Source organism: Corvus kubaryi, unplaced genomic scaffold (assembly GCF_017639235.1).
Source record: "Corvus kubaryi isolate FWS band 111438036 unplaced genomic scaffold, C.kubaryi_AGA036_p1.0 137, whole genome shotgun sequence".
Lineage (NCBI taxonomy): Eukaryota > Metazoa > Chordata > Aves > Passeriformes > Corvidae > Corvus > Corvus kubaryi.
The window spans coordinates 30,509,093-30,523,407 of record NW_024580671.1 but is presented as its reverse complement, the minus strand read 5'-3'; the positions used below and the strand labels follow the sequence as shown (position 1 = coordinate 30,523,407).

The window sequence follows — 14,315 nt, the reverse complement described above, 5'->3', positions numbered from 1 at the left end:
TAGTAAAATTTCTCTTACAGTTGATTTAACTGAAATAGATTGCACTATCATTGCTATTCTTTTCTACTTATTTACAGTTTAACACATTTCTCTGAATAACATTACTTCACTTTCTCAATTGCTTCCATCTTTCTGAACAATTCTTGTTCTATAGTGCTTGTCTTTGGCTATAGCTGTCAGTCACCCCTATTTCTGTTATACCCAGCTTCACATCTTGCAACAGCTGTTCACATTATTCCATTTTGCTGCCTAAGCACAACTAGCAGGCATCAAAATGTCTGCTACCTGTCTACTCAGCCGGTCTTCTCTCCTGACCATAACACCTACCTCACCACCACTTTCCACAATATTATTTTCTTTATTGTTACTGTCCAGTCACTGAATGTTTGGTATTCTTTTTTTCCTTTTCTTAAAATCAGCATGTGAAATATACATATCTTTTTATATGTGTATATATGTATATTCTTATCAGATTTGGCATCAGAAAGTCTAGGATCTAGTAAGTCAAATGGCCATAATTGCATCATGTCTTTAATATTATCACAGGAATGCAGTGGGAGGTTCTCCTACTTTTTCTCCCCCTTAGCACCATCTACCAATGTTCTTAATCGTGTGGAGAGCTGTTGGGGCCCTCCCCCTGCCATGTAGCCCTGGGAGAGGGGCCCTGGGGGGGAGACACGGGGTTTTCCCTGTCCCTGCTCAGCCTCGTTCCCCATGGGTTGTTTTGTGTTCCCCTGTGTGGGCAAGGACCCTCGGGTCCCATGATTGCCTCAGTTCCTCGGCAGATCCTGGCCATGCGGCTGGAGAAATAAACATCTCTGAAACATCTATCAAGAATCAGTCCATATATATTTCTTTTCCACGGACCTCCTTGTTTGATACGCGTGTTGCAGTATCTGCACTGTAACAAATGGTAGATAATGTGGGCAGAATGATCCCCGATCCCTAAGGACAGCGACTGATTTGTGAGTAAATTCTGGATTCCTCTTCTTGTTTTTGTTTTGCTGTTCCATCTCTAAATTATAGAGGAACCGTGGAAAGACTCTTGGCTCTCAGAGCCACATATGGACATTTATCTTAAACTTGAAAAGATTCTTGAACAATGATTTGTAAATTTTAGCTTAATTCAAGCTCAAAAGGAACTGAAACACTTCCTGGCATGGTTGTTTAAGAACTTTTTTTATGTTTCTTGGGATTTCATTCTTACTAAAGACTTTTGGAAGACCGTTTGGACACAGTTAATTTCTGAGTCAAAATATATGCCGATGGAAGAATATTTTTGTGAATATTATTTAATTACCGAAACTGTTGAGCAATGTCAGCTGTGTCCTGGCGAAGGGAAGCCTGCCTCAGGGACCGTGTGACCCAGACCACATGGACCGAGCCCTCTCCGAACAGCAGCAAGGCAATTCCCACGCCTGGGTGGAGCGATGCGAGCTGCAGTGTCGGCAGCAGAGCGAGACCCAGCGGTGCCCGCCCGGCCCCGTGCAGCGCGTGGTAGAGTGAGCCCCGTGAACACCCAACCGAGAGGGGCGGTGCACGGGCGGCGGCTGGTGGCGGTGGAGGTGGAGTGGAGCTGCACCTAGCCGAGACGCATGCTGGAGCAGGGCGCAGGGGGGCCGTCGCTTGGGGGCCCGGCCAAGACGTGGATGCAGCCCCAGGCAGCGGCAGCACAACTGAGAGCAGAGGCAGCGGTGCACGGGGAGCTGAGCGGCGCGGCCCGACCTGGCCCGCATGGCCCCAAATGTGATCCCAGGAAGAGCGCACAGGCACGAGCAGCCCTGACGGCCCTGGCAGCACTGACAACCCTGGAAATTCCAACATGGGAGCGAAAGAGAAAGAGAAAGCAAAAACACAGCGAGGCAGAAAACAGCAGCCACTCGAAAAAAGGAAAAAATCACCATAGCTAAGGTTTTACAAATAATAAAATGGTATAATGTTAAACAAAATTATGGTTTATAACAAGATGTGACAACCAAGAAGACATATTCGTTCATAGAACTTCTGTTAAAAAGAATAACCCTGAAAAATGCATCCCAAGCTTGGAAGATGGGGAAGTGGTACAGTTCAAAATTGTGCAAGGTAGAAAAGGGTTACAAGCAGCAGAGGTCACTGGGCCTGATGGTGTTTCTGTAAAAGGCAGTATATATGCTAAAAATCATAGTCATGTTAGACAATATCTCCATTATAAGCCCCCCTACAGTCTCCCTTTCCTAATCCCACCTTTCCCTTTTATCCTATATCCTATTACCCCCAGTGTATTCCCAATCCATTTTTTCACCCATGGTTTCCCTCACAAAACCATGCCTTTGTCAATTGTTTCCCCAAAAATCCCTTTCCAATGCCAAGTGGGGGATGAAGAGGGGGAGGGAGGAAATTAAATATTGTTTAGAGTTCCAACAGGCACAAATGGAAGAAACCCTCTCCTGCCTCAGTTTCCCCACAAAGTATGCCCGGAGAGTCCTGTCTCCCTTCTGTCGGCCTTAAGATGTTCCAGAGAATCTGTTTGGACATTTAAAGACTCAGGAGGGTGGCTTGTTTTGTTTTGAAACTGTTCTTGTTATGTTTATCCAGTTGTTTTCAATGTTAAGTTTTAAATCTCTTTTAGTTAAAAATAAACAGGTGAAATGTCGGGGTCCCTTCCCCCCTGCCGTGTAGCCCTGGGAGAGGGGCCCTGAGGGCACAGACACGGGGTTTCCCTGCCCCTGCTCAGCCTCGTTCCCCATTGGTTGTTTTGTGTTCCCTGCGCGGGCAAGGACCCTCGGGTCCCGTGATTGAGCAGCTCCTCGGCAGAGCCCCAGCCATGCGGCTGGAGAAATAAACATCTCTGAAACATCTATCAAGAATCGGTCCATATATATCCTTTCCACAGGTCTCCTTGTTTGATACGCGTGTTACAGCATCCGCAATGTAACAGAGAGATTCAGAATTGTCTATATTACCAAGTAAGAAGACATGAAATAAGAGAATAAGTAGGTTAAAGTAGTTACTGATGAAGCCTTGCATATCCTCATCACATGGGGCTTTAGGGTTTTACTTCAAATCAGAAATAGTTCTGTTTCCCAGAGCAAATGCCCCCATCATACATGTTGTTTGAAGCTTTTTGAAGGAAGATTAACACACAAACCTTTGCTCCTTCACTTGTGGGGAGGAGGTTGCTGAGAGCATCACATCAATGTCCTGGAGCAATTCCACAGGACACCTCCCTTGTCCCACATGGAAGCTCAGGGCACAGAAGTCCAGATAGGATTTTACCACTCCAGCTCTCTAAGAGCACTGCCCTTATATCTTAAATTTCATTACACTTTTCTCACTGACTGCCTCATACTCAACAGCAGTCATGTGGTTAGCACCTATCTATGAGCACAACCAGGAATTTTCTGTCTGCTTATGCGTAAATTAACAGGCTGTGTCATCTCCTGGGGAGCCAGCTGGCACCTCTCTGAAGAGCCTCTTCAAAGGTGGACGTTGCATCTGGCAGCCTTCAAACACAGCATAGAGTAAGAAGTGGTACATGACATTTGCCTCTTTTTATTGCACAAGAACTATTTCAGGTATTATGGAAGCTTTTCATAGTTCAAGAGCTTTCTCTTAGGCACACGTTTTGTGGTGATGAAGCCCACACATTGAGACAGAATTTTAAGGTCCCCACTCAGTGTTGAAGAACTTTTGGAAATGAAGGCTCCTCCAGAAATACTCTGTTTTGCATGCCGCAGAACTGTTTCTGTGGATGGAATGAGTAAATGGAGAGAATCATGGAATTTGGTTCAAAATTGCACATTTCCTCCAAGCCATGACATAAATATAAACAGCATTATATAGAGAGAGGATTATTGCCCCACTCAGCAGTGCAGTCCATATCACTTACATCAATCTCAGCTGATGGGCATGTAACCTCGGTCTTCACTCAGGACTAAATTTGACCCTGTGTCTTCAGCCACCTTCAGTGTGTCTTCAGCCACCTCCACTCAGCACTTCCTTCTTTCCCAGCTACAAGCTCCTGAAAGACTAATCCTAATCACCAACATGGCTGGCAAAATCTCTATTCAGTTTACTGGAGATTTAATGGGTCACTGTTTTTGTAAATACCATTTAGGGAAAAAAGAAACAAAAAACCTCTTGTGTTTTGGAACCACAGAGGTTTGAAGACTCTTGCATGTGTGGGCATGGAAAGAAAAGAGATAGTCAGCATAATTCCCATTCCATTTTTTTTACTCCTTTATCAGGAAACTTGCCATCATCATACTCTCTCTACACGCAAGCAAATTTGGTCTGTTGTCAGGAAAAGAATGAAGATGAGAGAGGAGTCCTGCCAGCGGGAATTTCTCAGCACTGGTTTCCTGCATAGCAGTCAGCTTTTTTTATAAATAGAACCTCATTTCATGCAATGATATAATATTAATCTGTCACCGTATTTGGCACAACCATAGGATCGTGAGCTACTTGTTTGCTAATTACCATTTGAGCTCATGCACAGAGCACAGGCTGTGATAATATTAGCTTGGTCAGAGTCACAAGTCTGTCAGTGCCAGCAACAATTCAGTGTCTGTTTCCAATCTCTGGAAGTGTTGTATCTGCATCCTTTCATCCCAGGAGGTAAAAATCCTGGGCTCTCTCTCCTGCTATGAATAATTTGTCTTGTCACTTAAAGCCCTAAAGGAAAACCATGTGACAGTTTCTGCTAGCTGTTCACACGAGCAAAAGCTTTTTAAGAAAACAAGAAAAAATATAAGGCATGTTTAACTACTGCTTATTAATCATTTTTTAAAAGCTTGAAAATTGTCACCAGAGTCCAATATGTAGGAGAAAACAACAGGTTGGGTGGTGAGACAGTGGAAGAGGTTGCCCAGAAAACTTGTAGATACCATCCCTGGAAATGTTTAAGGCTGGACTGGATGGGGCTCTGAGCAACCTAGTGGGTGAACTAAATGGTTTTTAAAGATCATCTTCCAACACAAGCGTTCTATGATTCTTACTCCATGTCTTACAGGAATCATAGAATCACAGAGTCATTTAAATTGGATCACTAAGATCATTGAGTCCAACCTTTAATTCTACACTGCCAAGTTCACTACTAAACCATGTCCCTAATCCCCACATCTAGACATCTTTTAAATATCTCCAAGGATGGTGACTCCACCACTTCCATGTACAGCCTCTTCCAATACTTGACAAGCTTTTAAGTGAAGAAATTTTTCCTAATATCCAATCTAAACCTCCCCTGGTGCAACCTGAGGCCGTTTCCTCTTATCCTGTTGCTGGTTACTTAAGAGAACAGACCAACCCCAACCTGTCTGCAGCCTCCTTTCAGGCAGTTGTAGAGAGTGATAAGGTCTCCCCTGAGTCTGCTTTTCTCCAGACTGAGCAACTCCAGCTCCCCCAGCTGCTCCTCATTAGACTTGTGCTCCAGACCCCTCACCAGCTGTCTTACCCTTCTCTGGACACACTGCAGCACGAGAATGTCTGTCTTGTAGTGAGGGGCCCAAACCTGGACATGGGATTCCAGGTGTGGCCTCACCAGTGCCAAGTACAGAGGGACAATCACTGCCCTGGTCCTGCTGGCCACATCCTGCAGATACAGTCAGGATGCCATTGGCCTTCTTGCCCACCTGGGCCCACACAGGCTCATGCTCAGCCACTGTTAACCAGCACCCCCAGGTCCTTTTCCTCTGGGCCTCTTTCCAACCACTCTGCCCCACTCTGCAACATTCCATGGAGTTGTTGTGGCCTAAGGGCAGGACCCAACACATGGCCTTCTTGAACCTCACACAGTTGGCCTTGCCCCATCCATCCAGCCTGTCCAGATGCCTCTGCAGAGCCTTCCTGCCCTCCAGCAAATCAGCACTCCTGCCCAACTTGGAGTAATCTGCAAACTCTGTGTGGGTACATTCAATCCCCTTGTCCTGGTCATTGATAAAGGTATTAAACAGGGGTGGTCCTAGTACTGAGCCCTGGAGAACACCACTTGTGACCAGCCACCACCTGGGTTTAGCTCCATTCACTATCACTCTCTGGGCTTGGCTATCCAGCCAGTTTTTTTTTATCCAGCAAAAATTATGGTAGTCCAAGCCATGACCAGCCAGTATATCCAGGAGAATACTGTGGGAAAAGTCTCAAAGACTTTAGTAAAGTGTAGGTAGACAACACCCACAGCCTTTCCCCCATCTGCTAAGCAAGTCACCTTGTCATCACAGGAGAGGAAGAAATGGAGGAAAGCCAGGGCCATCATTACAAAGATAATAATCCTGCCAGGAGCTTTCTCAAGCAACCAAAGGAAAAACAATGTGGATATGATTCTTGTAAGTTTTACAGTTGCCCAAATGGTTCTGAATGATGTCAGTGACACTAGTCAGTCATTTATCAATTTCCCCTAGCTGCTTATCATGAAGGCCCTTGGTTAGCTACAGAGGTCCTAGGCCGGGCCGTCTGCAGTCTCAGAAAGGTGGTGCTGATCCAATGTGTCCAGACCACACACAGAAGACTGCTTTCTACCACTATAGATATAACTTTCTTCTTACTTGAATCAAAGAGTCTGCAGGAACTGATGATTTAAGGGTTCTCATTTATGAACTTTTCAAATCCAAAACTTTCTTAATTCATTAGAACACTATTGCTACTTAATAGTAAAACAGTAGTAGCTTTTATTACATTTCCATTGCAGTAATGTTGCCATTAGAGACAACGGAAGTTTAGGCAAAGATATGAGACCCATGTTAGTGTTATAAAATCATCTCTTAGCAGTTTCACTGAAATTGCATAAAATTATTTCCATATTTCAAATTTGTATAAAACTGAAAGTAATTTCCTTTTAAAGAAAAGTCTTCTAATCGTCTTTAGAAGAATTTAAATGTAAACATTTCTAGCAGTGAAAAAGAGATCTGTAGGTGGATTTCATATCTGTCTTTTCAATCTTGTAGCTGATAAAAGAATCATTACCTGTTTATATTATTGAGCAAGTCTGTAATCTTAAAGGCATTCAGTGCAAAATATTCCTTCAAGAAGTAAAAACTCAAGGTTTACTAATCTTACTTATGTTCACATCTACAGGTAAAGTATGATTCCTTCATCTGAAGATGTTGACTAAGTAGTGATCTAGTAGACAGCATCTTAACTGTATAGGAAAAATAGAAAATAATAATATCCCCTCATTGATATGTCTTTATGCAAAGGAATCTAGTCCAGCCACCATTTACCTGTGCGTCTTATTACCAAGAGAAGTCCAACTGCAACCAACAGAATGACTCCAGAAAATTAGGCAAATATATAAAAGAATGCAGGAACAGAATTCAGGAAAGATGAGTTAATTGGAAATCTGAGGAACACAGCTGGGAAGCTTTGCACTGAATTCCTGAGATAAGGGTCCATTTTTTTAATTACCTAGGTGTAAAAGAACAAAGTTAAATTACTTTTAGGAAGTACTAAGAACACATCTGATCTGCTGTGTAATAAAAAACCACAGACATGTCGGTATTTGGTAACTATTCATGCACAATTAGCAGAAAAATCCCATATCTGTTGATCATTAACTGAGCATTAAGCTTCCTCACATGTTGAGGATGATTAATGAAAGTAAACTTGCTTTGTTAGTTGCTATTATATAGTAAATGAAACTTTGTCAACAGTTAGCTGAGTAAATATGGACATTTTATGAACACAAGAAGTTTGCAGATTTGCTGCATCATTTCAGTGGAGTTCCTTGCAAGTGTGAGGGCAACTCCACTTTCTGGAAGTGCATGTAACCAGCTCAAGAAAATAAATTATTGTACTGTTTGTCTCTAAGGCATTTGAAAGATCTTACGTAATTGTGTAAATGAGTTAAGGCAGGCAATACATAATTTACGATTTGTCCAACCTGCATGTTCTGAGTAGATTGGTCCTTATCTAATCACCCATGTTTCTAAGCCTAATTGTCCTTAAAAGTATTATAAGCTGTTTTATTTTCACACAAATGAGCTGTTGAGAAGGAATTTGTCAAATGCCTTGGGTGCATCTTTTACTCGATGTCAAACATTTTTGGAGACATGCTTTCAGGACATTGTCTACAGCAATTGTGTAGCTGTCAAAGGAAACTACCATTCCTAAACTCTTGTTATACATCCCTGTTCCAGTATTTCATCACAGTGATCCAGTGTGAGTCTTGTTTTATTTTGTGGCCATTAGAGGTGTGTAAAATGGTAGTGTCTATGCTTGTCCTGAAAAGATAAGAAACCTGTTGCAGTTCCCACAGCGACAGCAGCTGTTGGTTGCGCAAGCTACTTGGTGTATAAACTGTGGTTTCCAAGCAGAGATCTGTCTCAACAAAAACTTAAAAGGCTGAAAGCCACACAATGTATTCTTTTCAATTAGCACATACACCTGCAATTTTGAGCATATTGCATCAATATAATATTAAGACTTATAAAAGATGGTTTAGGCTCCACTGTTTCTCATCACCCCTACTAAGAAAGAAGGGCTAATGTTGGAAATGAGGCTGTTTCCAAGTCAGAAAAGGCACTACAGATAATTGCTGGAAGCATACAGATTTTCTGATTCTCTTAAATGCAATAAAAACTGAGGAATTAACCCATTCAACATAATCATTATTTTTAGAATTCTCTTATGTTCCTTTATTTTTATATTCTATCCTTTCCTGCTGAAGGCGACTCTACCTGACTTCAAGACAGATGTTACCAGAAGAATTTGGAGATTTTTGATCATAGGCCAGTTTATACAACAGCGAGCCTGCTGGCAACAAATAAGGTCCACCAGTCCAAAAGAATCTTATCTCAGGAGTCAGCAGCACTTGTTGAGAGAGCTTTAAACTAGATTTGAAGGAGGATGGGGACATAGCCAGGCTTGACAGACATAAGATGAGGGAAAAACTACAGCAACCACCCCAGTAACAAAAGAAGGCTTAAGAGAGAGCATCTCAAAGCACAGGACAGGTGGCCAAAGACGTAAGCCCAGGACAGGACTATGGGCTATCCCTTTGCACCCCTGCTGGGATATTTACACAATCGAGTATTTCCATGAAGTGCCTGGACACCAATGCTTGCAGTATGGAGGACAAACAGGATGAACTAGAGATCTGTGTGCAGTCACAGGGCTTTGATCTCATTGCATTTACAGATGTGGTGGGATAGCTCCCATGACTGGACTGTTATCATGAAGGGCTACACAGTGCTTAGGAGGGACAGCCCAGGCAGGCGCTGGGGTGGAGGTGCCCTCTTCGAGGCAACACTTGAAATGTATCAAACTCTGCCTTGGGCTGGATAGTGAGCAAGTCCAGTGTTTATGGGTTAGGATAAAAGGGCAGATCACCAGAAATGATAGGTAGCTTTTTTCCTCTCTGTTAAACTGTTCGTTTGACTGATGACAGTAATCCAGGGCTACCTTTGAATATCCAGGTTATTAACCATTTTCCCTTTTGATTTTGTGTGGTCCTTTCAAAATGCATTGAAGAAATTGGTCATATCAGGAAAATGTGATTGTACTGATGCAAAACCTGACCAGGGATTCAGGATGTAACAGGTTTTTTAAGCAAGGTGTGCAATTGATGTTGCATCTTAGGTTTTTATGTTAAATACTTAATCACAGTGTGTAATTCTGTGGCTTGTTTTTTAGTAACCTAGCTTTGAAGTTCAGGATGAAAAAGTCTACTGCTTTAATGATAACTTTGTAGGTTCTCATCAAAATGATAGCTCGGTCTCATTATCCCATTGTTCTCCTTTTCTTTTTTCTCCAAGCTGCCTGTCTCGTCCTGGGTTGTATGATTTTTCCTGATGGCTGGGATTCAGATGAGGTAAAACGGATGTGTGGTGAAAAGACAGACAAGTACACGCTGGGGGCTTGTTCAGTCCGCTGGGCGTATATCCTGGCAATTATTGGAATCTTGGATGCCCTGATCCTCTCATTTCTGGCATTTGTGCTTGGAAACAGACAAGACAGCTTGCTAGCAGAGGAGCTCAAGTTGGAAAACAAAGGTAGGACCGCTTTAGAAACACTATTGTTGGGTGGCCTCAAGGGCAATTGTTTAAAAACAATAATCAGTTTCAATTTCATTTTATTTTATGCTTAAAAGTTGGCATGCTGGCTTACTTCCTACATTTCTGGGAAAGAATAAATGCAAGGGGAAGAGGAAGTTTTGCTTTTCAGCATCCAAAAGTCTAAGAAAGCCCAGAATTGCCATAATTTCTGCACTATGCATGACTTATCCTTAGCTTTTAGAGCTGTAGATAGGATGTTATTGTGTTACTCACTTGTACAGTAATTCATTGGTATTTAATTTTCACTGTCTCCATCTTTTTTTGTACCTCGTGCAAGATTTGATCACTTGGTTCCTTTAGGATCTTGCAGTGTAATACGAATGTCTGTAGTAGGGCATATGTGTTAGCACAGTACACAGCAAGGGCAGAGTGCTGGGGGCTGGCAATGAGCTGCGTAATGGGATTGCCCATACAGCAAAGACCTGGTAGGCTGAGGATCAGAGCCTGGAATGAAGAAGAATCCTAGTTCTTGTCTGAGTGTGCTGCTTTGAGCTCATAAGTCAGCTCATGGAAATCTAGGATGATGTAGTAATTGAATACTCATGCAGTGCTTTGGGGATAAAACTCATTTCTAGATTACGTACATGAAACTGGCTTGGACCAGTAATTTATCACAGTTTCAGGAAGAGATGTTTATTAGTAAGTGTGTGCAAGCCTGCATCCTGCCTGCAAGCAGCCCCTTCCCCTTGTGCTCCCCTGGCATCCCAGCTGAGTATCTGATGTGATAGATACCACAGAGGGTATGTCCCTTCCTTATCTTTAATGGGCCTGTTGTCCCTGAATCTGTCTAATCCCCTCTAAACCTACTGATACTGTCAGTTTCTCCAGCACTGCGTGGCAGCAAGCTCCTGAAGCTCACTACTGGCTGCTACAGAAGTACTTTCTTTTATCTGTTTCAAATTGATCCCCTGCTAGTTTCACTGACTGCCCCAAGTACAGGATTCTGCATTCAGCGCATCTACTACCTTTGTAGTTTTGTGGGCTGCTTCTAATAATAGCAAAGATATTAGGAGCCTTTCACCACTAGATTGCTGTTTGGCAGCCCATGTTGTATGAAAATAGCTGGTCTCAGTCCTGCTCCAGAAGGACCATTATCTCTACACCTGACAGCACCAGTACAGTGGCCCCGCTTGCTGGAGTGCAGTCAGCACACTCAGCCCAAAGATAAATGGACTTGAAGATTGAATTTCACATATGATTCCAGACCAGGGTGGAGCCTACTATTGTGAGACAAGGAAGTGTGTGTCAAGCGTGTAGCAAATGCATGTGTACATCTGTCCTGCAGGTAAACTGAGGGCATCAGCTTCAAGGACTATCACTGTGGCCATTTCCTGTAAGAATAATATTCATCTGCATTTGAAAATCAAGATACTTATCAGAAGGGCATTCACAGCTATGCCACAAGTGCTTTTGGCATTGCCACTATGTCTGATTTGTCTATACCATATAGAGCTCATGTACCCAACAACTACTTGTATCAAAGAAACACATCTGTTTTGGCACCTGTTTCTGTTTGTGAGCAGAAAACAGTTTCTGGAGCCTCATCACCTCTCACATCGCTGGCACAAACCCCTGCCAGAACATTTGGTCCACAGCATGTCAGAAAAAATCATTCAGCATCTCAATTTCCTTGGAATAAACACAGAAACCTACCACACCACTGGCTTCAAAACAAACCAGAACCCAACAAAAAGGGACCTACCCCGTTCTGCCCTTCACAGTCAAGCCTAATGATCACCACTTTTTAAACTCTCTTTCAAATTAAGTGAAAAAAGAGTCAACTTGGCTTCTAAAAAGGATATTCTCTCCCCTCTTGTCACAAAAAGCTTCTGCTAAGCAACAACAGGGCAAGTCTAAATTCCCCTGAGCCCCCAGCATTCCCCCACCTGCATGTGTTGCCAGCAGGCACAGCCTCAGCCCCAAGGAGACCCAGCAGAACATGGCAGTGGCATCTGTCTGTACCCTTGCACACTGAACATGCGTGAGTACTTTGACATTTATCGCATAAACTACGTCCCCTTGTCCCCTTTCAGATTAAGAGATAGTGCAGAACTGTTCATCAGCATTAGTTCACATGCAGAGTACCCATGCATCTCTTGGAATGGGTCAGGATGTGAAAATACTGCCACATGCAAAGAGCACTAGCATGTCTCCCATATAGACAAAAAAGATAAGACTATGGATATAAGCAATACTTCCCTCAGCTTTCCAAGCTGCTGTTACCGTGTGAAGTCAAAGCCCTTATAACAAGTAGTCATGAATATTAGATACTTTCCCATCCTTTCTTCCCCCTCCTCATCTACATGAGATCTGCCTTCAGGCTTGTGCTGGCTTTTGCTTCTGGATAGCAAGTATGGATGAGGAATATCCCTTTCTCAAAGAGGAATCTTTGTGCTGCTGCTGCCTTCCAAGGGGCAAAAACTATGTCTGGGTGGTCACAGCTGTCCATTGAGTGGGATCCCAGGGACTCCTTCCCCTTTGTGGTGGTGTTGGCCTGGACATCCCATAACCTGTGATAAGAAATGTATCCCCTTAAAGGACAGTCATGGCTCCATCATGGCTTTACAGGACAATGCACCTGGAAAGCAGTCAACACTGTACCTGAGATGAACCTCTACTTGCCCTGTCAGCTCACCCTCTGCTGCTGGGATTTTGCCCCATGCATGTGGGTGACATGATGCATTAGCTCAGCAGTGGGTAAGACACAATAAATTAAGTACAAGAATCACAACAGTGTTTATTTACGTGGAAAAATCTTCAAGAGCAAGAAATTATTAGGCAATGATCAGTCATCTGGGCAGTTGTTTTCTTAATCAGGTAGTTTTGTCTGGAGGCTTTGATGCAGATCAGCTCCCACAGGCTCATTAGTGAGAGTTTATGGTAGTTAAGCAAGTACATGTTGCCACAGGTGTGTCTGACCATTGTTGGCACGGAAACAGTTAAATGTATATGAAACACAACAGGATGGTAAAAATGTGAGAAGATGACTCAAAAAGAAGAAGCTGTACTTCTCTGTTGTTTTCATTACCATGCTGAACTGTCCACCTGCTCTGTGCTTTTGATGCCTACAGTTCTGTATATTTACATAGGTTAATGAATGCTTGCAAATAAGGAATTTGACTGTTAAAATTATTCGTGGCAGAAGATGGCTATAAATGAAAGTTTCCTTTTTCACTGCATGATGAAAATAGTGCTTACTCATTTCTTATTTGCTTAGGTGTGAGAGTAAATTACCATGTGGTTTTCACGTTTCAGAACTGTAACTCAAGTTTGGCAGAGTTTCTTCAACTTATAGTCTCTTTAATAAAGTTCCCTAATCATGCAAATTTTACACAATAATTCATAAGTTTTTTATTTTAAAAACTGCCATTTGAAGGGGAAAAAAGGTATTTATAAGAAGATTTTCCTATCAACTTTATGCCATTAGCAAAGGAGGGGAGAGAACCATGTTGCATGGTTTTCTTTAATTTATAGGAACTAATGATAATGACTTAAAGGCCTGTATGTCATTAAAGTAATGTCATACAGGGCACTAACAAAAATAGTTAGAATTCATTGTAGCTTTAAGCTTCCTCAACACCATTTTGAGTGAGCCATCAACATCAGGCATAAACCTTGATGTGTAATTACACGATGTAACATTTTGAACTGTAATGTCTTAATGACATAAAATTAAGGTTTTGGCCAGAGGGTGAAGAGACCAAATGAGAAGTTTCCAAAAGAAATTGAGAGTGCAAGGCAACTATGTTTATGGTAGAAAGTGATAATATGATCTGCATTATGAGTTATAAATACAAGAGCATTCAGAAGACACTATCCTGTTCCGTAGTATCAGTCAGGGCGGGTGGATGATGCACTTTGTGAACAGTTGTGGCTTTTCCAATGGACAGAACAGCTTCACAAGCTGTTTATGCTTAATATTTGATTCATCTTTGGAGCCCATGTAAGCAATATAAGCAATGGGTCACAAATAAGCAATTTGCATTAAAGATTTCCTGGAGTTACAAGCCTAGAGCTGAAATAGGTAAAAAAGGAGCTGGGAGATAAAAGATTTGAAGGATTCATCTACCTTCCAGTGATTGCAACTCACATGGACTCAAAGTACACCATGCTGCTCCCAACAGCCATATTGCAGAGAGTTGAGTGCAGGATGCCCAACCCAGAACTTGCCAGCTGACTGACAATTTACACCCTTGTCGCGGGTTCGGTTTGTAACCGGGCAGAAACACCAATTTAGTGTAGCGGTTTGGTCCAAAATACTCATTACTGTTTATCTGCTGTGAGATAAGA

At 42.5% G+C, this 14,315-nt stretch overlaps 1 protein-coding gene across 3 annotated transcripts in view; it reads left to right on the top strand.

Moving 5' to 3' along the window:
- The window catches only part of LHFPL3 (LHFPL tetraspan subfamily member 3), a 240,280-nt gene that overhangs the window by 157,572 nt on the left and 68,393 nt on the right, over positions 1-14,315 (top strand). For all 3 annotated transcript variants that reach the window (XM_042018391.1, XM_042018390.1, XM_042018389.1), the window contains exon 2: positions 9,726-9,962. In XM_042018391.1, coding sequence (XP_041874325.1) covers positions 9,726-9,962 — 237 coding nt within the window. The remainder of the gene's footprint in view (positions 1-9,725; positions 9,963-14,315) is intronic.